Genomic DNA, 21318 nt, shown 5'->3' with positions numbered 1-21318 from the left:
CTGCGACGGGGATGTACCCACAAAAAACGAACCCTCCGCCTCCCTCCTGATCTGCCTGTTCCAGGCTCCGCTCTCCTGGCCTCCGGCTTCTCACGCTCCTGAGCAGGAGCTACTGAGAGGCACTGCCAGGTACAGGCGGAAATCTGACACACCCGTCAGCTGCAGAGCTTCTTTTCTAGCCGGGACCCCACTTCCCCACTGCTGTCAGCTGCACTGCGTCAGAGGCTGGGGTCAGAAGCTCAGCCCTGCTTCATACCTGGTGTGCGTGACGATGTCCGTGAGAGCTCCCCCTTCCAGGAACTCCATCACCACCCACAGCTCGTCCCCCACCAGGTAGCTGTTGTACATCTCCACCACATTCTCATGCTGGTAGTCCCTCATGATCACCACCTGAAACGCAGGCGCAGCGCAGACGTTATGGCCAGTGAGGCGAGAGGAAAGGGCTGTGGGGCTAAGAGCCAGCAAGGCAAACAGGCACAGGCGGCTTTGCTACCTACCGAAAATCCCAAGAGAGCTTTTTAAAAGGAGGGGAAATAAACCTGGACATAAATGTTGCTTCCTAACAGGCAGGACTCACCCCACCAACGCCCCGCCGCAGGGCCTAGCTAGAGACTGCCTTGGGAGGCACCTGCTCTCCTCGTGGCGTGTGCCATCCGGGCAGTGGCTGTCACCGGGGCAGAGGTGATTATGCATGTTCATGGGGAGTGGTTGGCCCTGGTGGGCTGGGCCTTGCTGGCTCAGCCACCGGGAAGGAATGAGGCTATCAGGACCCCCTCCTAGTGAGCCCTTGCTAGGCAGTGTCCAAAACCATCAGCTGATCTGGGGTAGTGTGCAGAGGGCCCAGCAGGCAGCGCTTCTGCCTCCCACCACACAGCCCGGAGGCTCGGCAGACGCAGCGCGCCCATGGGATGCTGGCAAGGTCCCGCTGGGGGTGCCTGACTCAGAGTGCGCGGCCCAGGGAGAACAAGGACCCTTCAGAGCGCCACAGGAACAGGCCTGTCTGACAAGCTACATCCCCAGGAGCATCTTGTGCTTTCTCCAGCCCAGACTGGAGAGATTCAGCCATGGGCACCACAGTTTCACAAGGGAAGGCGATTTGCCCAGCTGAGTACAGCAGTCCCACCCCGCCCATGCTCCTGCGGAGAAGTGATATTAGCCCGATGCCTTTGGAGCTTCTTCTCGCCTAGCAGGTGGGAACTGGGAGCAGCTGGTGGCTGCGTGACCAGTCACACCCTGAGCCACTGCTTGGGAGCATGTGTGGTCACCGACTCCAAGGGCAGGATGAGACGGTTACTTACCTCGCGACTGTTGTTCTTCGCGACGTGTTGCCTACGTCCATTCCGTCTAGCTGTGTGCGCGCCCCGTGCACAAGTTCCAGAAGCGTTTTGCCCTTAGCAGTACCCGTAGGGCCAGCAGGGGAGCCCCCTGGACTGGCACCGGTATATCCTAGCGTATTACCCCCTGCTGGCCCGCCATCCCCAGTTCCTTCTTGCCGGAGATTCCGACGAAGGTGGAGGAGGGCGGGAGCGGAATGCACATAAGCAACACATCTCGAAGAACAACAGTTACGAGGCAAGTAACCGTCTTTTCTTTGAGAGCTTGCTTATGTCCATTCCGTCCAGGTGATTCCAAGCCAGCCCCTAAGGAGGTGGGTCGGAACCTGGAGCGAAACGGACTGCAGCACCACCTGACCTACGCTGCGACCTGACTAGCTTGTTGCGTGATGGCGAGGAGGCCTGGGCCCTAGTCGAGTGGGCCGTGATAGGAGGGGCCACTCTCCCGGTCAGATCGTAACAGGTCTTGACACACGATGTGATCCATGATGAAAGACACTGAGCTAATACTGGGGAACCCTTCACCCTGTCTGCTATGGAGACAAACAACTGAATGGACTTGGGAAACAACCGCGTCCTGTCTAAGTAAAAGGCGAGACCCTCCTAACGTCCAGTGAGCGGAGCCCCCTCTCCCATCCGCATGCGGCTTTGGGTAGAACACTGCAGGAAAATCTCCTGGGACACGTGGAGCAGGGAAACTACCCTAGGGAGGAAAGCCAGGTGGGGGCGCATCGTCACCTTGTCCCTCGCAATCACTGTGTACGGAGCTTCTGAGGAGCGGGCCCGCAGCTCAGAAACCCTCCTGGCTGAGGTAATGGCCACCAGAAACGCCACCTTCCATGAGAGGTGGGAGAGAACACGCAGCCAACGGCTCGCGCATGAGCCCCCGCAGCACCAGGTTCAAATCCCACTGCAGCACTGGCCGACACACGCGGGGGTAGAACCTGTCCAATCCCTTCAGGAAGGGTTTCACCATATCCTGCGCAGAGTGACCTCCCGCCCTCCCCCGGTGGAAGGCTGCAATGGCCGCCAGGTGTACCCTGATCGATGAGGTGGACAGCCCCTGGCCCCAGAGGTCGAGACGGTAGCCCAAAATAAGGGGAATGGGCGATGCCGGCTGCGGTGCCAGGGCCGGCTTAGGCACATGGGTCTCGCGGCCCGCGTGCGCCTCCGTGCTGGGCCCGGGGAAGCTGTGAGCTCTATTAGCTCCCGGGCCGCAGAGAACGTCTCCGGCATGGATGGCCTCCAGCCCTCCTCCAGGGACAGGTCCTGGCCTCCTTGGCTCCTGATGTTACCGGGCCCCTCTCTTGAAGCACGGGCTCTGGAGGGCAGGCGCTCGGGTCCCGCTTCCGTAGTGACCTTTCACTTCGTGCTAGTAAACGGCACTGGCGATTGAGATGGGTGCCGGGAAGGCGCCGTGCGCCTTGGCACCCGCTCTGTCTCTGTAGTCGACGCAGATGCGCTCCTTACCAAGGGTGCTGGCTCCGGGGGGGGGGGGGGGGGGGGGGGCTGAAGTGACGACTCCATTAACAGGCACTTACGCCTGGAGTCTCTCCCTCTGCCTAGGTTTAAAAGACCTGCAGATGTTCGTTAAATGGCCCTCAGGAGGCACTTCAAACTGTCTGTGTGTGGATCTCCCGGGGCCTGAATTTGGAGCACTGTTGGCAGGGTTTGAAGCCCTGGAGCTCTGGCATGGGGGGGGGGGAAGGGGGGGGGGGGAGACACGACAGACTACTATCAACACTATCTACTAATAATCAACTGCTAACTACTCCTAAGGCGACACTATTTACATAAGACAGCTAAGGGTGCACTTCACTCCAGCAACCCACACGGAAGGAACTGAGGGGGTGGCGGGCCAGCAGGGGGTTATATGCTAGGGTATACCGGCACCATTCCAGGGGCTCCCCTGCTGGCCCTACGGGTACTGCTAAGGGCAAAACGCTTCTGGAACTTGTGCACGGGGCGCGCAAAGCTAGACGGAATGGACGTGAGCAAACACTCAAAGAATCACCCTAAGCAGCTTAACCGCATCCCACTCCTCCTAATCAGACCCCAGGGCCCCCTGACCAGCGCCCCCTGCTCCTTCCAGCTCGCCCTGCTCCTGCTTGGAGAGTTATTGGGCCTCTCTCCTCTTCCCACTGCATCCCTTCCAAATTGCACCGCAGACCACGGACTCTGGAGTCCTATCGTGAAATCTAGCCGTGCGGGCGCTTTTGCCCTGCACTAGACAGGATTCCTGGAGCCCCAGCATGTCTCAGAGGGGGCCCTGACACAGAAGGGAGTTGCAGGGGAATCCCGAGGTTATTGGGGGGGCACAGTCAGCGTTCCCTGAAAGCTGAGGGGCAGCAATCAGCCTGTCCAGTCAGCGGCAGAGACGGGGCGGGGCCGATTAATCACTGGTGCTGCCCCCCAGCTTGGAGGGAACACTGGTGCTGCTGGTACGACTGTGCGGTCTTCAGAGCTGGGCAACTGGAGAGCAGCACCCTGCCAGCAACCGGCAGAAGTAAGGGTGGCAGCACTGCAACCTGCCTACAATAACCGTGTGACCCCACCCCCAGACAATGCCCTATGGGGGCCGGACCCCTGCGATCACCACACAGGGACACTTCAGATTTCAATGTGGTACATTTCGGGATTTCTTTTTTACAACCCTGTGCCTGTGAAATTGACCGAAATGGACTGTGACTTTGGCAGGGCTCTGCCCCTAAGCCAGCCCCTTCCCGCAACAGATGAGACATGCCTGTTCCGTAACCTGCCACCGGGTGACTTGGTGGCTGTACCCTCTGCCCGGTGCTCTCCCAAAGAGCTGGAACACCAGTGCCTCCCATCACAGTCAATCCTGGGCAGGGCACCTATGGAACTGGGGAGCTTGCATCTGGTTTCAAAGATGAGGTCTTGTGAGCGGGGACTGGGAGCCACAGGCCAGCTGGGCAAGGAATTCAGGCACCTAAAGATGCAGCGGGGCAGAGCAAAATCACCTTAGCAGGCCTGGCCCAAGCTTACTCAGGCGCTTCTGAAACCCCTGCCAAATGCCCGTCTGCATCTTCAGATAGCCAAAGACCTGACGCCTTTCTCCAAAGCGCTCGGCTGCCTGGGCCCAGGAGATCCAAAAGCCAGAGTAAAATGCCGACGAGGATCAGTCATCAGCGACACTCCCCTGGCACCAGGCACCTTTCTACGAGGGTGAAGGCTCTGGAGCATGATCCCCACCTCCTGCTCCACGTGCAAGGCAAATTCCTTCTCTGCCATGCAGCATTGCATGTGCAGGAGTGGCCCCCACCGTACAGCTGCTCTGCAGGACAGAACGCGGCAGGCACTGGGCATAAAGCACACTTGGCTACAGTGCTGAGAATGGCACCGAAGCGGTGTAGAACCGCACCGGAACGCGGCTCCTACGTCGCTTACAGATGTGCTTTTGAAAACTCCCCCGTGCTGTCAAGCTCCTGGCCTGCAGACCAATCAAGAGCGTGGCTGGAGTCAGTGCAGCGCCCAAGGGACTGCTACACTTGGGGCGTGCCTGTGCTGGGAGCATGCGCCCTGGCCAGCCGTGCTGCCTGCCCCGCCATGCCGACAGCACATGCGGACTGCGGTCCCTCCATCACCTGCCCCCACCACACAGGGCTCTGGGGAAGTGGGGAAGGCGTGCTGGGGTGGGGCTCCTACAGACGATTGGCTCAGAGGGGTAAGCCGCCACTGGCTCTCACTGGAGAGGCTCGTGAGCATCAGACATGGCCAAACGGGCTCGTCACAGAAACAGCTTCCGAGCTGGGTACCCTGCGCATCCACAGGGCAGGGCCCTCCCCACCTACCTCATTAAACAGCAGCTCACGCCTCTGCTGCTTCCGCAGGTCCATTTTCTTCACTGCCACCAGCTTGCCGGTGCTCTTGACCGTGGCGATGCAGACGATGCCCGTGGAGCCTTCGCCGATTTTAATGAAGTTGTCCAAGTAGGTCCTGGGGTCACCTGGGTCAACTACCATCTGCAGGGCGGCTCGGAACTGTTCGTGGGAGACCCGCTGGGGCTCACGCTGTGGGGAGCGAGGCTGCTGGGAGGCTGTGGGCGGAGGCAGGGGTGGCGGCTGGGGCTGCTGGACATAAGATGGCTGGGAGGGGCGAGGTAAGTGGGGGTCTGACGCATGCGGGGAGAGTCCTGGATGGGGCGGCTCCGAGTTCTTGGATCGTGGCTGGCCTGGCTGCTGAGCCCTGGAGGAGCTACCGCTCTCACTCACTGGTCCGTTGGACGCCAGCTCCTGGGGCCTCACAGACCTGGGCTCTGCCTAGAAGGAGAGAAAACACAAGCAGCATGTCAGCAGCTGGGCCTGGAGCAGAGGGGCTGGAAGAAGTAGCCGCGAGCCCAGGCATGTAGTCCCAGCCAATTGAGTGCAGGGAGAAAGGGAAAGATGGGCGCGCCGCAGGCGCCCCCGGCCCCCTGAGAAGCCCTGCTGAGAGAGAGAGGAGTGATTAGGGGTGCACTGGAGCCTACACGTTCCTGGGGAAGAGAGAGACAGACAGACCTGCGATGGGATGGCTGTGAGGAAAGGTGTAAGAGAAAAAGAAAACTCTCTAAAGGCCTCAGACATCCAGACAGTAGCCAGAAGTGTTTGTACTGGGCATGGCCTTGCAGAGTGTCCGTCAGCAGTTCTAGCAGAGCGAGGGGCCGCAGCTGCAGCAGCAGGGTTGCTACAGGGCATGCGGCAGCAGCAGGAAAGGTGCGAGAGCGCACGGCTGCTGAAGGAGAGGCGGGTGGCAGAGCAGGACAGCTACAGAGAAGAGAACACTGCCGGTGCGAGAAGACAGGTGCTGGTTCCGGGTTGCTAGGCTTGCGAGAGGAGGATGGGAAGCCAGTGCAGTGGCGATGCACAGCAAGCAGCGTGGCAGAGGGGCAGTGGCTGACGGAGGCAGTGTAGCAGTGGCGCCAGTGGCTACACGGCTGAGGGGCAGCAGAAAGGCAGCGGTGCTGAGGCAGCATCTCCTACCGAGCGTGCAGCTGTTAGAAAGGCACGAACCATCTTCGCTGCACAGAGACGTCCAGACAAGCAGGAAGGGGGCCTCAAAACCATCCCGCCACCCACTGCAGCGGCGGATAGAAACCGGGTTCTACAGGCTGAAACCATCAGTCGCAGAAGCAGCCCCTGGGCGGACGATTACCTGCTAATGCACACGAGGAGGGGGCTTTGCTTGGGAGAAAGCTGAGCCCAACCGGGCTCAGGCTTAGCTGCTAGGCAGTAGGAGGGCTAAGCTCTGACCTTGGGGACAGCCTACCTGGATCGTGGCCTCAGAGGTGGGGGAACCTTTACCTGGGAACCTGTGCCCCTGCCAGGGTCAGTCTCAGCTCGTGGATATGTATTAAAAGGCCGCCCGGTCTGCTGAGCCGTCTTCATCACCCCCTCGGAGACGGGGATGTTTGGAGTCCGGATATTGGGCCCGGAGAGTGGGCGCTTGTCTCGCGGGGACTGGGGGCTTTTCTCCCCAGTGTACGTGGATTTGGGTCTCTTGTCAGAGGGGTCATTCCGATCCCGCCTGACCACGCGGTCGGCTGGCTCACTGTAGTCCCTCTCCGCCACGTAGTCCTTCCTCCCATCCCGGTCATGGGCTCTGGGTCTGCCCTCCTTGGGGAGCTTGTGGTGCTCAGCGGGGGGCGGCCTGCTGCCAGGGTGCTTGGTTGCTTTGCCGCTGGGTTCCTGGCCACGGGGCTGCTGGGGGTGGGCCCGGTTCCTCTCCCTATCGTGATCCTGCTCGTTCCTGGCTTCATGGCGACTTCTCTCCTTGTGCTCCTTGTTCTTGTCCTCAAGGGGGCGGGCTTTGGCCGGGCCCTCGCTGAGGCCATTCTCTTGAAAGAGCTGGTCCTGGCGGGGCTGGAAGGGCGGGCTGTCCCGGCGCAGCGAGTTGGACCGGGTCACAGACATGTTCTCAAACTCATCCAGCAGCCAGGTCAGGGAGCCATCCTTGGCCGTTTTGTTCCCCCGCACGATGGTCTTCGTGGAGGTCACAGGATGGAAAACACAGACACACAGAAAAGAAAAAAAGGAAAAATGAAACGTGGGTGAATATGATGTGCCTGGTGGCGGCCACGCCGAGACATGACACCTGTGAGAAACACCAGGGGCAGGTTCTTAACAGCTCCACAGTGTCCAGTCTGCCAGCAAAGGCCGCTAACAGGGAAGCTGCTTGCTACAAACTGGGAGAAGACCCCCCCTGCTCGTTTCAGAGCTCGCTGCGAACCGGGACTAGAGCCATGCCCACCTTCGAGCCAGGCATTCTGCTGGGGGATGCACAGCCTTCCTTCCAATGGGGACCGCTGCCTTTTCACAGCAGGCTAGAAAAGCCTGAAGAGCGTAACACTCCCAAGCCCGCCTCCTCGAAACGCTGTGATCTCTGCTCATCCATGCAGGACGGGACTTCCCCACTTCCTCCTCCTCCACCGGAGGAGGGCACAGCCTTCCCCCTCTCACTGGGCGGCCCTGGCCTACCAACTCCAGCCACTTGGCATGGCTACGAGTCAGCAGGCACTAGGCAGAGCCTCGCCCCATTCCCATTCTTGTTTGCATGTGCTCCTATCCTGTGTCCCTGGCAGCACACACGCCTCCGCCACCAACTCCACGGGCTGCCCTGCGCCAAGCTGTTCTCCCTGCTTTCATCGCTCCGCTTCAGCTTCCTCACTGCCCACCTATCCGCTCGCCTGCCTCCTCGAGCTGTGGCTACCAGGAGCCCCCTTCCTGTATCTCACTGCCGCATCAGCCCACCCAAAGTCCCAGCAAAGGACACGAGTCCTTTCTCCCTTGCTCAGGCCCCTCTACGCTGCACACTAGGCTCCTGGCGAGGTCCACGGGTCTGCTGCCGCAATGCCACTTTGCCAGAGGCATCCCCCACTCAGCAGCTGCTCCGCTCCGGGCTGGAGCCCCAGAGATCTCAGTCCAGGGCCTGGGCATGCCTTCGGACCAGCGGGAGAGGCCTTTGTTCTGCCACTAACACAGCTATGACACAAACGTGCAGAGGCAGCCGCTCTCCCGCTGGGGAAGCCTGCTCGACAGCCAGCCGCAGCTGCTGTCTGCCAGACTAGGCCTTCTCCCCGTCCTGCTTGGAGGAAGAGGCCGGAGCCTCACACTCCAGCTCAGAGTCAAGAGGAGGGATGGCATTGCTTAGGCCTAGTTAGTGCTTCCAAGACAGAGGCCACTTCCTCCTGAGACCTGCCCAGGCTGGGCCATGAGACTCACACCAGGACTGAACGGGTAGCGTGCCCAGGAGCCCACCGGAGGCCAGGAACCCCTGGGAAAAGCTTTGGGGCCAGCGTGTTAGTCTCTGGGTGACCAGGCAGGATAACGGTGCATATAGGACAGATGCTCTGACTACCTAGACGCTCCCTAGAAAATCGGGACAGCTGGTCACCCTACGGCAAACGTTACCCACCCACCCACCCACCCCTCACTCAGCGAGGGCTGGCCAGGCCCCTTCCCCCAGCAGGGCCGACCCAGATGTTAGCAGCAGCAGGAAGCGATCCCAGGGAGAGGGAGTTTGCTGAGGCGGGCGCATCACAAGAGGTGGGGTGTGGGCACCACGGCTTTGTGCTGGCTAGGGGGTGTATGCTCCTTGGCTTCTAAGTATGCATCAGGGCACTGGGCAGGCTTCGATGAATTAAGCCCTGAAGCCTTCCAGGCTTCACGGAGAGCCTGCCCTTCCCAGCTCACAATTGCACTAGACAGACACTCACGGTCCTAGAGCAGGAACTGAGGAGATGGAGACTTGCCCAAGGCACTGGGGGACAGAACGCAGGTTCCTGGCTGGACCGTTTTAGCCAGTTCCTCCTCAATCCAAAATACTTGAGGCCAGTTCAAGGCCTCGCTCAAGCTACTCGCCTAGACAACTTACTTCCCTCGTAAGTCGAGAGAGCTACAAGACTCGAGTCCGAACCGTGAGTGCTCTGGCTCAGCGACCCAGTGATGATCTGCTGGTTAAAAGAAAGAATGTGCCAGGGGGCACAAAAGAAATTGAGAACAATTTCTAGTCTGTATCGTCGGCCCCCTGGCTGTGCCTGTCTCTGCGATGGCTGGAACAGCCCCCACAGAGCACAGCCCCGGACCCCCAGTCAAGGGGTGAACAGTCAAAGAGATGGCTTCAGGTCCTGCCAAGGGGCAGGCTCCCTCCTCCTGGCGTCATCTCTCCATGCTCACAGGCAGCTCCTGGCTGTCTCACCCCCCCAGCCCTGCTTTCAGCGCCGGGGGGGGGGGGGGGGGACAGGACTGGACTCACACCCGGAATGACAAGGGGGGTTCTTTAAGTGTCTATTACAGTGCAATGTGGCAACCCGCCTACCATCACCACCCGGAGCACGGCAGGCCCGCCTCAAAAGCTGCTCCCCAGCACGCTCAAGAGGCAGGCGTTTGGGGCCTACACACCGCGCCGATTTACACTCTACAGCCTCCTTCAGGCAGAGCGTGTGACTGCCTAGTGGCTGACCTGCATGGCTCCAGCCAAAGCAGCTGAACTTCCTCCAAGCCACCCAGGCCTCGAGCTCCAGGGCCAGCAGTGCTGGATACAGCTTGCTCCTCAGCAGTACCTGGGCTAGGAGACTCAGCCTAGCATGGAGCCCCGACTAGAGCCAGGCTCAGGCTGTGCTGGCAGGCTCTTGCACAGTGGAAGTGAACGGCTCGCATGAGGTCCCTGGTAACAAAGAGCAGAGTCTGGCCAAAGGCCTGGCCCTTTGCCCCACCTCCCATCTTCCCTGGCCAGCTTCAAAGAGCTGAGCAAGTTCCCAATGGCTGCACTCCACTCTACCCAGTCAAAGCCTTCTGATGCAGGCCGTGTGGGGCAGAGACCCAGCAGGCCAGACGCTTATGGTGTGACACCACCAGGTCCAAAGTCACCCCCAGCTCAGTATTGTGCCACGTTGCCCTGGTGACAGCGTCATGACAGGAATGCAGGAGGAAGACCGTTCCCAAAAGATGCAGGCACTCAGCAGCTACCGTCACAATTTCGTGCCCTCTGGGAGGGAGGCGCGATACCAAGCCAAGGAGCAACAGACCAGCACGTCACATGGCAGCGAACCGGGGCCTTGCAGAAAGCTGAGGAGTGCTGGGTTGACTGATGCTCATCACTTCTCTCAGCTGCTCCATATTAAGTGTCAGGACAAGATTAGCAAGGAGGCCACCCACAGCCAAGCCCAGCAACAACTTCCAGCAACACCTGCTCGGTTTCTGAAGCCTTCTTGGTTCAGACAGATCAGGGTGGAAGCCAAAGAATTCCAGAGCTTGTTTCTGGAGCGCTGGCAATCCCATGCGTGTTGAAAGTTTCGCCAGCTTGAAAAGATTGCCAATGACGGACAAACTAGCCACCGCAAGGCCGTAAGGGGATCGAACCGAGGGGCACCGGCAGCTTATCTGCAAGGAGGCTACTTCGGCCCGCTGGGATCTGCCAGAATCCTGCTCCCGTCCCCGCCAAATGCTTAACAGAGCTAATCGAGGCTTGGAGGACAAGGTGCACAACTGGCTGGCAATGAGCGCCTAGTGCAAGACGTGCTGCAGGGTCCCAGGAAACGGAAGACGGCTCGAGGAGAGTGACGAGGCTTCGTTTTCCTTGAGCAGTCTGAATGTACCTACGCACAAGGGGCAAAAGACTGATAACGGGGCCTGCAGGCTTGCAGGCAAAGGGCTAATCAGATCCACTGGCTAGGAGCTGCAGCTAGACAAAAATCAGACCAGAAACAAGCTGATTTTTTTTAAAAACAGAGAGGGTGGAACAACGTGTCCAGACTTGTGGCAATTCTTAAATCTAGTCTGGCTGGTTTTCTAAGAGGTCGACTAGAGCTCACATACAAACTACTCGGAGCAGTTCTCTGGCTGGGCTTGCACAGGTCAGACATGATGGTGTCTGTCCCTTCGGCCTTTACAGTCTAGGACTGAACGGCAAGCAGCACAGGCCTGGGAGGAACTCTGAGTGGTAACTGGCAATTTTCTCTGCAAAAATTACAAGAGGTAGCAGCCTCTGCAACCCAAAAAAGCCAGGGCTGTTTCCTTTCCGTCTGGGATGGGTCTTTATTTTTAGTTGTCTGCAGCAGATGAAGGCGGGAAGAGCGTTCATGTCTGAATCCCACAAAATGAAAGCCAGCCACGGCCTAGCCCAGAAGCAAAAGGGCCAGGGTGGGGAGGACCCAACAATCTACTATTTGAGAGAGTGTCTGTCCATCCGTCCGTTCAACAACCCTCCTAAGCAGTAGAGCCAGGACCACCGAAGGCGGCCGGCAGCTTCCTCTTGTACTAACTGACATCAAGCTCGGGTGGGTTGGGCCAGGACGGTGGGAGGTGCCTGGAATGGGCTTGGTTCTCGGAAAACCAGACAGAAGAGAGACAGAACCACCAGGCAGGTGAAAGAGGCCGGCTGGGGGCGCCCTCCCCCACCCGGCACTGCCCCAGCCCTGAGCTTCGCACCCCCCAGGAGTCTTTTAGGGAGGGCAGGGGAGCTGAAACTCCTCCCCACCTCCAATCTGTACAAGAACATTGCTGGGGAGCGAGGGGAAGTGTCCAGTTTGCTGCATCCCTCGCGCTGGCTGGGGAGCGCAGGAGGCAGCCGGGGGACATGACCCCTCCCCTGGCTTAACCCACTGGAGCTACAGCAGCCATGGAGAGCCACTTCTCACCTGGCCCCAAGATGCTGTGGTGAGAGGGCTGGGGGAGTCCTCTCTCCCCGGGGCACCTGCACCTCTCCTCCCCAGCCCCGCCCCAGAGCCAGGACTGCAATGAACCACGGGCCGTTTCATTTCATTTTCCAAAACCCTAACTGAGTTAAGGCCCTGAGCTATGCCGGGTAAAGCTTCTAGTGCAGAATAAAAATCTGACTGATCAAAGTCACCAGCCTCAGGAAGGAGGGTCTCCAGGAGGTTCCTCGAGAGGTTAAAGCGATTAGGGCAGGGCCTGATTTCCAAGCAGTGCTGGGCACCTGGCCTGGCATGGCCATGCCAATACGTGCTTTAAAAAAGCAGCAGCTGAGCGCCAGAGGGATGAAGTGCTGACCAGACTTAATGGAGCAGGGAGCTAAGACAATGCTCCAGAGGACAGAGCCCCACCCTCCCCCGTGCCAGGCACACTTAGGTACATCTACACAGCAGCGTTATTTCGGAACACAGCGAGCACCTACGCTACAAGCCTTTCTTTCCAAAGCCTCAAGCTGGGGGACTCCGACGCATGGCGACCCTTACTTCACAAGAGGGAGGGAAGTGGAGGGAGAGTGCTCTTCCTGCGGCTGCCTGCCGTGTGCACAGCGCCAACAGCTGAATTCGGCTATTTCAACGTCAGCTCCGCAACTGACGCAGCTGAAGTTGCGAAGCTTCATTCGACTTCAGCCCTGCTGTGCAGATGTGCTCCAGGGAGCTGCTCTGCGTCAGTGGGTCAGTTCCTCTTCTCCCGTCCGGCGGGTTCTGCCACTGCCTTGGGGGAAGGAAAGGGCTTGGCTGGGGAGGCCAATGCTGCACAGCCACCTCCCCCAGGGCCACACAGCTCTGTGGATCCCACATCCATGTGCCAAGCGGCCCCGTTCCCCTGCCTTCTCCAAACACGTCACGAGCACCCAGCTGGCACGGGCCCGGGCCTGTGAGTTATTCTGGACGCAACTCACACCAAGGCCAGCTGGCACTTGGCGCTTGCCGGACTTGTGTGACCGGTCTGCTTAAACTCCCATTCAGCAATGCACTCACGGAGAAGGGGCCAGCTGGGGAGGGCAGGAATCAGCCACCAGGCCAGAGTGGCTGAACTATTGAGGTTGTGGGGGGGAGGGATCCTGCTAAGGCCTCTCGGGGGGATTTGTGAGCTCCAGGTGCTGGCAGCTCCCATGTGCCTCCCAGCTGCACCGAAGGAAGGGCGGGGGGAGGGGACAGCTTCGCTTCCACCCTGAAGTAGCTCAGCTCAACCGGTTTGTTCTATAATCCCTGCTTTTTCCTCCCGTTGCCACAGCAACTCAAGCAGGGCAAACACCAGCCCCCCTCCCCTGGATTCGCATGCTGCCGAGCTCAGCAGATCAGCTCCGGCTGCAGCCAGAACCAAGTCAGAAGTGGTGGACGTGGGAGGGGGATCAATTGAATTGCCCAGTCCCGCCAATTCTCCCTCACAGCTCCGAAACCGTCTCCTCAAAGGGCAAGGCCCCTCCCTGCCCTCGGCTCAGCAGTGTCCTCGGCTGGCCAAACCAACGCAGCAAGCCAGCACGTCTGGATGGGACCCTTTGGGCAGAGGCCGTACCCATCCGCCCCAGTGGGAGGGTCGCCAGCTCGTGGTCCCTGGAAGCTGGGTGCTTGGGCAGCCATTCAGGAGAGACTAGTGCCACCCAGCTAATGAGCGGAGCACCCACAGCTAGGCCTCGTTTCTACAGTGGTGCACACTGGCACATGCCTCCGTGCACATGCATTTATTCCGCACATGGATGGCAAAGGCGAGAGGGAACACTGTCGCCAGCCCTGAGTCACACCCCGTGACACCGAGGAAAGGGTTTAACCCAGGGCTGCTCCCCCGTGTCTCAGGCCCGACTATGATGTGCTGAGCACCTTGGGGCCTGGGGGTGGGAGGGGCAGGCCCAGAAAGCTCTCGTGAAGAGGTGACTTGCGTCACCTAAGTGCCCCAGCATGGAGGCTGCTGCTCCCAGGACCGGGAACTCTCCTGTCTTACACGTCAACTGCGAGCTGCTGTCATGGTGTCTGACGTGCCAGGCCCGTGCTACGGGGACACGGTGCCAGGGGAGCGCAGGCCGGGCACTTCCTGGGCACGGCCTGTGGTTCAGGTGAAGCGCTTGAGGGTTGACAGGATGGAAGGAAGTTCATTATTACTCTGCCCAATGCAGTCCCACGAGCACACTGTCAGCCCAGAGCCCTGAGCCAGCCCTGTGAGGCCAAAGGCTGTTCATAAAGCAGCCCCAGCCCTGCACACTCAGTGGCTGCTGCATGGCCTAAGGTGGGTGAGCCAAGGGATGTAAAGGGTTCCTGGTTACCCGGTAAGCAGGCTTCCAAAGCTCAGGGCTCAGGCGGGTCAGGAGAGGGCAGAAGGGACAGAGGTTGGGTGAGTGGCTTCCAAGATGGAAAGAAAAAAAATATCACTGGAACCGGATTCTGTGCCTTCATGTAGTGTGATCTAGGGATGTAAAACCCCGGTCACAAAGTTAACCGTGATCCCGCAGCGGGGGGCTGCTCCAGCCAGGCTGGGCCCGCTACCCAATTGGAGCAGGCCCCCTCCCCAGTTAACCCTGCTGGTAAAGGGCATGCTTACCGGGTAACCAGGAACCCTTTACATCCCTAGAGTGATCAGGGAACTTCTTTTTGTGCTACCTGGCAAAGGGGGCGCACAGTTTTACAGGCACCCCCTCAGCCAGCAATACGAACAGTAATTCACCCCAGGCCGGCCTGTGAGGTCTCCCCAAGGCCAGCAGCAAAACGCGCCCATGAGCAGTATTCAAGACGCTAGGGGTTACGTTCCAGGCCACACCGCTACCGCAGCCACCGTTTAAATTGCTGCTGGAGCCCCACATGGTATGATCTGGGTGGCACCAAGCACAGGCAGGGGAGGCGCTTAGTGCTACTGCCCCTTCTAGGGGCCCAGGAGCCAAGCCCCACAGTGCCCAGGGCCTGGCCAAGTCTGCCTGCCAGTCCTGGGTGAAAGGTGTGGTTGTAAAATCCCATTTAATCGGTTACATGTTAAACGGGCGAGTGGGGCATGCTTGAGCCCTGCCCCACCACCAGTGGGCACTGCTCCAGCCAGCCCCCGGTGATGCTTATAGGTAACTGGTTAACCACTCACGTTCCTAGAGAAAGGCTGGCCGCCCTAGATAAACCTAATGCATCTGAGAGTCTCAAAGGTGCCGCAGGACTGCCCGTTGGTTTAGATCGGTTCTGCTCGGGCAGGCGTCCCCTCTCTGGCTCAGCACTGTCTTTCACAGTCTACGCATATTTGCATATTAAGCCACCAGCTACTCTAGACTGCCAAACCCACTGAGACCACAGGGTTGATTTTAGAGGCAGGAACAGGCAGCAGGCGGGTGCCTGGCTTACTAGGGAAGATCAAAGGATGATTTTGATACATCAAAGGGGGTAAAGAGCCTTACAGAACCCTCTCCTGAAGAGACGCGCTGACAGCAGAGCCTGTGTCCTGGGAAAGGGATGGAAAACACACTGGGGAGATAGGCAAGTGCCTGGCTGCGGCACAGAGCGCAGAACGTACGTCACCGGGTTTGTTTGCATGGAAACGTTTATCTCCAAGACACTTGCCGCGACCTGAATTTCTAAACTCTTAAATAAATGTTTACACGTGGTCACTACTAGCCTAGAGTGCTGTGAGCTCTCCCCCTTACGGAAGGGGGTAGCAAGCAGGAATGTGAAAGGTTACCTGGGTTATCCTGTGGGCATCATCCTGAACAGGTGATATTTACTGGTTCAACGTAACAGTGAGTGCTGGACAGCTTCCCGCCAGCCGTGTGCAGGGGCAGTTCCGGCTCTGTGGGGCTCACTGTGGGCAGGGGCTGCTCCGGGCACCCCCGGTCCATGGTGGACCTGGGGGGGGCGGGAGGGAAGAGTGCACAAGCAAGGGCTACTCCGACCAGGCTGGAGCAGCCCCTGCCTGCATGGGGGGGAGGGGGCCTGCTCCAGCCCCGTTGTGGAGGAAGGGGCATTCCAGCCCAGCCAGGCTAGAGCACCTCCTCGCCCACCCCTACTTTAACTGGTTAACTAATTCAACATGGATTTTATATCCCTACTAGCCTCACAATGCTGGGTACCCTCAGGAAGCGTCACACATACTGCCATCCACACACCTTCACGTACCTACATCTAGCCTGAAATACATAGAGCACTTTCTAGTGCCAGAGGCTGCATGATTTCTGGGGTCAATCGCCTCCAGTTATAACACAGTTCTACTTGCAAGCACCGTCCAAGCCGTCAGTGCACACACTGATTGAGAGAAAACAGGGCTGGGTTCCCAAGAGGAGCTGGGCTTAAAGCAAGCTCCTGCCAATGTTCGACATGTGGGTGTTTTGGAAGCAGCCGAAAATTCGGTCTACAGTTCCTATCCAACCCCATCCCGGAGCCCCTCACAAACCCTAACCCAGGTCCCCACCACACCCTAAGGGAAGGTAACTGCAAAGATCTCTCAGGGCAGGCGTAGACCCAAGGCCCAGAGAGGTCGGTGGCCGAGCAGTGACTGAAGCCAGGTCTCTTCCCACCCAGCTGGTGCTCTCACCCAAGACTGACTGTCCTCTCAGCGGGAGCTGGCTGTCTTTGAGGCAGTGCATCGGCATCTGCTGGGCTCTATTCTTCACACTTCCTGCCATTTGCTGCTGCAGGGAAGGCGCATACATAGCCCAGAAGCCAGGTTGGCATCTGCAAGGCATGTACGCAGACGTTTACACAGCCCGGACGAGCACTAAACGACAGGCTCATCTTTACCAGCAACCTCCCTCCTTGCTGGAACTCCCACACTTTTCACCTGCCAATCTGAAGTGCTTGAAAAAGGTGAGGCATGATCCAGACACACCCCACCTTGTTTTTAAACCTTCTTTCTGTAATTGAGCTGAGACACGGGAGTGTTAAGTGACTAGTCCAAGATCATACAGCAAGTCAATGGCAGAGCTGGGGCTCAAGTTCTCCCCCGATTCCCAAGCCCGCTTCACATCTACTAGCCAACAATGGCTCCTGTTCACTGCCTTCCCACTCACCCTCAGGTCATTACAACGAGTGACCTGGCAGCATAGTCCCTTCCACACGCCATAGGAAATTCTCTGCAGGGACATTTCAGGCATTCAGTCAGTCTTCTCCAGTCTACCCTTGCAGAGCTAAGTGCCCATGCGCAGGTCTGGGCAGTGCAGGACTTCCAGATGCTGCTGGGAATCGAGATCACTATGCTTCCTCCATCCCTCCCACAGCCCTCCGAGTCTGGCAAGCAGCTGTTTGGGGTTTCACTCCTGGCCTTTCAACTGCTTGCTTTCCGGGCCTTACCCAGTTCAACCGTTTTCTCTTTTTTTATGAGCAATCATATGCCTGGGAGAAAACAGTGGGGAACAGAAACGTGCTGCAGAAAATTACTGGCCCCAGACATAGAGCCTTTGTAACAGCAGCCAAGTTCTCCCCACTAAGGCCTATTGCTTCTTTTAGGTCACCGGGGCCTAGAAAGAATCAATGAGGGTTAGCATGAGAGCAGTGATATCCCGATGCTGGGTCCTTTTAGCTGAAGCAACAGACAATGCCATTAAGACTTGTGTTGCTTGTTACTCATTCCCTAACAAAAGCAGTGCACCAGGGATAGCAAGGTGCTGTTTAAACCTGCATCTCGTTGGCTGCCTAAGGAGAGAGGTGAAGAAACCCTGAATGCCCTGGGGGATCAAGTTGCTGTGTCACTTGGCCAAAGCGGCACCCCAAAAATGCACTAAGAATGAACCCATCGCCCCGGCCAAGCTTCCTTCTCTGTGGCTAAACACAGTGCTTTGGACTGGCACTTCCTGAAGCCAGGAGAACAGGTGCCTGGATCCAGTAGGGGTGTTATTCCTGTGCTACAAGTCTGAGCCCCTACATATGGTGGCCCCCTGAAAACCCCATGGATCTGTCAGGGAAAGGAGGAACCGTACGGGCTCTCGACCTAACCTCGTTCACCAGAGCCCCCTTGCACCTTGCAGAAACCAGGCCCGGCATGAAAGCTTGCCAGGCACCTACCTTCTGCGAGCCATGCTGAATAGCCGTGATGCACACGGGATCCACCAGTGGCTTGGGCCGCTTGGCCGACTCCTCGATGATGCCCTGCCATTGCCTTGGCAGCCCAGTGAACTTCTGCTCTTGTTGGTCGTATCCAGTGTGGACTCGGTGCTCAAAGTTGGAGGGGGCAGAGATCTCAATGCGTTTTTTCTTCTTGCTGAACATGGTGACGTTGGCTAAAAGACCTGAGAGAGGGGAATGAGAAATAAACATCAAGGAGGAAGGGGAGCACGTCACATCACGATGGAACTGCGGAGAGCCAGGGGAGGCTGCAAAGATAAAGCTCGCTCAGTCGACCACCGGCAGCCAGGTGGCAAGCTACCTAAAACAGTCAAATGGGACTTCAAATTGCCACTTCCTTTGCCCTAGATATCAGACAGGGACACTCTCCCACAGCCGACCAGATGCACGTCTCTCCATCCTCTGTCAGAGCACTGCAAAGCATCTGAGCAGTAAGTCTTAAATATCCCAGAGAGGCAAAGTGGGGCACAGGGACAGGAAGGGAGGTGCCCAAGTTTACACTGAAGTCAGTGGCAGAGGCAGGACAACAATCCAGGTCTCCCAACTCCCCGTGTGTGAACAGACTAGAAGAGTTTGGTTTTGTTTATTGAAATCAGTACTTTTAAAAATAGCCTAATCAGAACTTTCGTACCTGGGAAAGGAGATTGATCAGTTCTCTACCTGATTGGTGACTCAGTTAGAAGAACTGACTATCTAGGACTGTCAGTCAATGCCCCCTCTACCCTGTTCCATCTGTGGGCAGATTGTTTCCATCCATGCTGTTACGTGCACCGAGGCATGTGTGAATGTGCACCACTAACAGAAACACAAAGCCTGGCTGAGGGTGCTCTCCACTGGAATCGATGCTGAGCGGCTGCACAAACACCCAGACTCCAGGGAACACGGGACCCGAGGTGTGTCGCTGGACCGGGTACCTTGCAAGGGATGACGGCGGCAGTTCGGGCACCAGCCCATTCAACTCTTGACCTGTCTGCGGAGATGGCCAACCAGAGGGGCCAGTTTGCACCAGCAATGGGGAGGTCTGAGATGGGGATGCATGTCCACCATGAACCGGACTGAGAATCACCAACCCATTTCACACAGGCCCAAGTGTCCTCCAATAGCAAACAACTTTTAGGCCACATAGCCGAGAGCCGGCTGACCTGGGAGCTCAGATGCAAAAGGCTCATGACCAATGCCTGGGGCTAGTCACATATCCATTTAAAAGGAGAGATGGATTTTTAGCCCGTCTCCAATTTTACTGCTGTGTTTGTAACAATCTAGCTGCTGGACTTCCCCACTGCCATGCCAGCTGGAGCGAATGCCGCTTCCAGAAGTTTTTTTGGCGCCCAACTTGAGATACTGCTTGAATTTGAGGGGGCAAGGGTTAAGTACTTGGGAGAGAGGGAGGGGGAGGGAGAGAGAGAAAGAATCAGGCTCCTTTAAATTTGTTTCCAATTTGGGCACCAAAAAAACCAGTCACTTTTGAAAGTGTCAAGGCATCAAAGTGTACTAGATTGTAAGCTTGGGGGGAGGGGAGGGGGAACTGGCTGTGCCGTATTTGCACTGTGCTGCACACACGGGGGCTAAGGCATCTAGGCATTGCCATAATACAATAGTAGGGGCCTGCAATTAGTGCAGGCACCAGATTGCATTCCATTTGGAGGGCAAAACCCCAGGAAACCCTTTGCTCCTCTCACATGTAAGCTTCCCGGATGAGTAGGTTCTCCCACTGGACAGATCTAGCCACCTGGTTTCCACAAGTGCCTGAGACATTTATGAGATTAGTTCTCATGCTCCTTTGAACACTTGGAGGAAATATCTAATCCCCCCTCCCCCGGTTGTAATAAAGTCAGAATAACTGGGACAAACCAGCTAAACGCTCCTACATGGCCAATGTTCCCTCTGTTTCCATCCATGTGCAGAATCAATTTTGTGATGTGCATCAAGCTACGTGTGGATGTGCACCATTAGCAGAAACACAGGCTGCCGGCTGTGGGCGTTGACTCCGAGCTGGGCGGCTGCCCAAACACTCAGCTTCCAGGGAACTCTGCACATGGCTAATGGTCTTACGCACAGTCTTCTTTTCCTCCCTTATACGCCCCCACACCTTTCCCGAGAAGTTCCCCATCTCAGTGCTCACATGGACACAGGAAACAGACAGCAGCTAGACGAAATGGGAAGGAGCCCCACCCACCGGGCCAATGCAGCCACGCTGTGCAGATGGCAGGTATGTCACGGCAGCTGGGGCAACGTGCCCAAGCACGCCGCAGCTTCAGGCATGTGACAGCTCTGCAGCTGGGCAAGTTCTGCTCTGACAGAGACTGAGGACCAGAAAACGCCCAGGAGAAATCCAGCCCATGCCACTGCTGGTCTGCTGCCGTGCAGAAAGAGACTGGTACGAGAGAGCAGCGCAGTCTGGAGCCCCATGCAGACAGACCAGGCAGTACGGTGTGCCCCAGACAGGGTGCAATGAAGCCAAATCCTCAGAGACTGGTGGTCACATTTCAGGTCTCTCCATTTGCCTGATCCCACAGGCAAGAGGATGCGCAGCTTTCCAGGGCCCCAGTTGCTCACCTGGACCCTGCACTGGCTCCCACTGAAGGAACAGTGTGAAATCTCTCACCTTGATCCTATCCCTGTCCCCGCTTCCACCTCTGGGTTCTCTCCTAACCCTTCCCGGCCACTGGTCTTTCCTCCTTCCAACCCTTCACTTTCAGATGCCTTCCCCAGATGACCATCTCCACAGCCACCTGCTTCGCCTTCTTGCCCAGGGGTCCAGTTTAAAACTCTGGTTTTCCAAAGCGTTACGCCAAGCCTGCTTTGCATCATCGTCATTAGTTTCCCCTCAAACTCACTCATTTCCTTCCTAGATCAACCTACTGTGGAGGCAGAGCACACATCCTCAGCATGACTACTCCTGCATACGCTTTGGCATGCTCCTTCTCTCCTAGGAGGGGGCACGGAGCTATTCCTGTTAGTACTGGGATCGTGCATTTCACATGCTTCATGGGAACAGGCTTCTGAAAAAGAACGTACATAACTGGAAAATGCTTTATGCAAGATACTCTTGTAAGGAGACCCTGCTGAATGTGTATATAGCTGCGGGCATGTATCATTCATGTATTTGACAGTAGAAATACAGCACATAAACCCATGTTAAAACAGTGATGTAAGTATGAGGGCCATTAATGGTATTTCAGGATCTTGACAGCCCAGAGGCCAACAAAAAAAAAGTCCCCAAACTCCTCCTCCCCCCCCCATCCCCCCATCCAT

General features: G+C 57.6%; 1 protein-coding gene across 5 annotated transcripts in view; it reads right to left on the bottom strand.

Moving 5' to 3' along the window:
* Positions 1 to 21318, bottom strand: part of PAK4 (p21 (RAC1) activated kinase 4) — a 93199-nt gene that overhangs the window by 8948 nt on the left and 62933 nt on the right. For 4 of the 5 annotated variants that reach the window (XM_075917211.1, XM_075917210.1, XM_075917209.1 and 1 more), the window contains exons 2-5: positions 18004 to 18227; positions 6635 to 7312; positions 5147 to 5614; positions 257 to 390 (exon numbers count right to left, since the gene is read on the bottom strand). In XM_075917211.1, the coding sequence (XP_075773326.1) occupies positions 257 to 390; positions 5147 to 5614; positions 6635 to 7312; positions 18004 to 18207 (1484 nt within the window). In that variant the 5' untranslated portion in view covers positions 18208 to 18227. The remainder of the gene's footprint in view (positions 1 to 256; positions 391 to 5146; positions 5615 to 6634; positions 7313 to 18003; positions 18228 to 21318) is intronic. The other variant, XM_075917213.1, reaches the window with a different exon arrangement.

This window comes from Pelodiscus sinensis, unplaced genomic scaffold, assembly GCF_049634645.1.
Source record: "Pelodiscus sinensis isolate JC-2024 unplaced genomic scaffold, ASM4963464v1 ctg62, whole genome shotgun sequence".
Taxonomy (NCBI): Eukaryota; Metazoa; Chordata; order Testudines; family Trionychidae; genus Pelodiscus; species Pelodiscus sinensis.
Note: the sequence above shows the minus strand (reverse complement) of the source record. Positions and strands in the feature narration are given on the sequence as shown.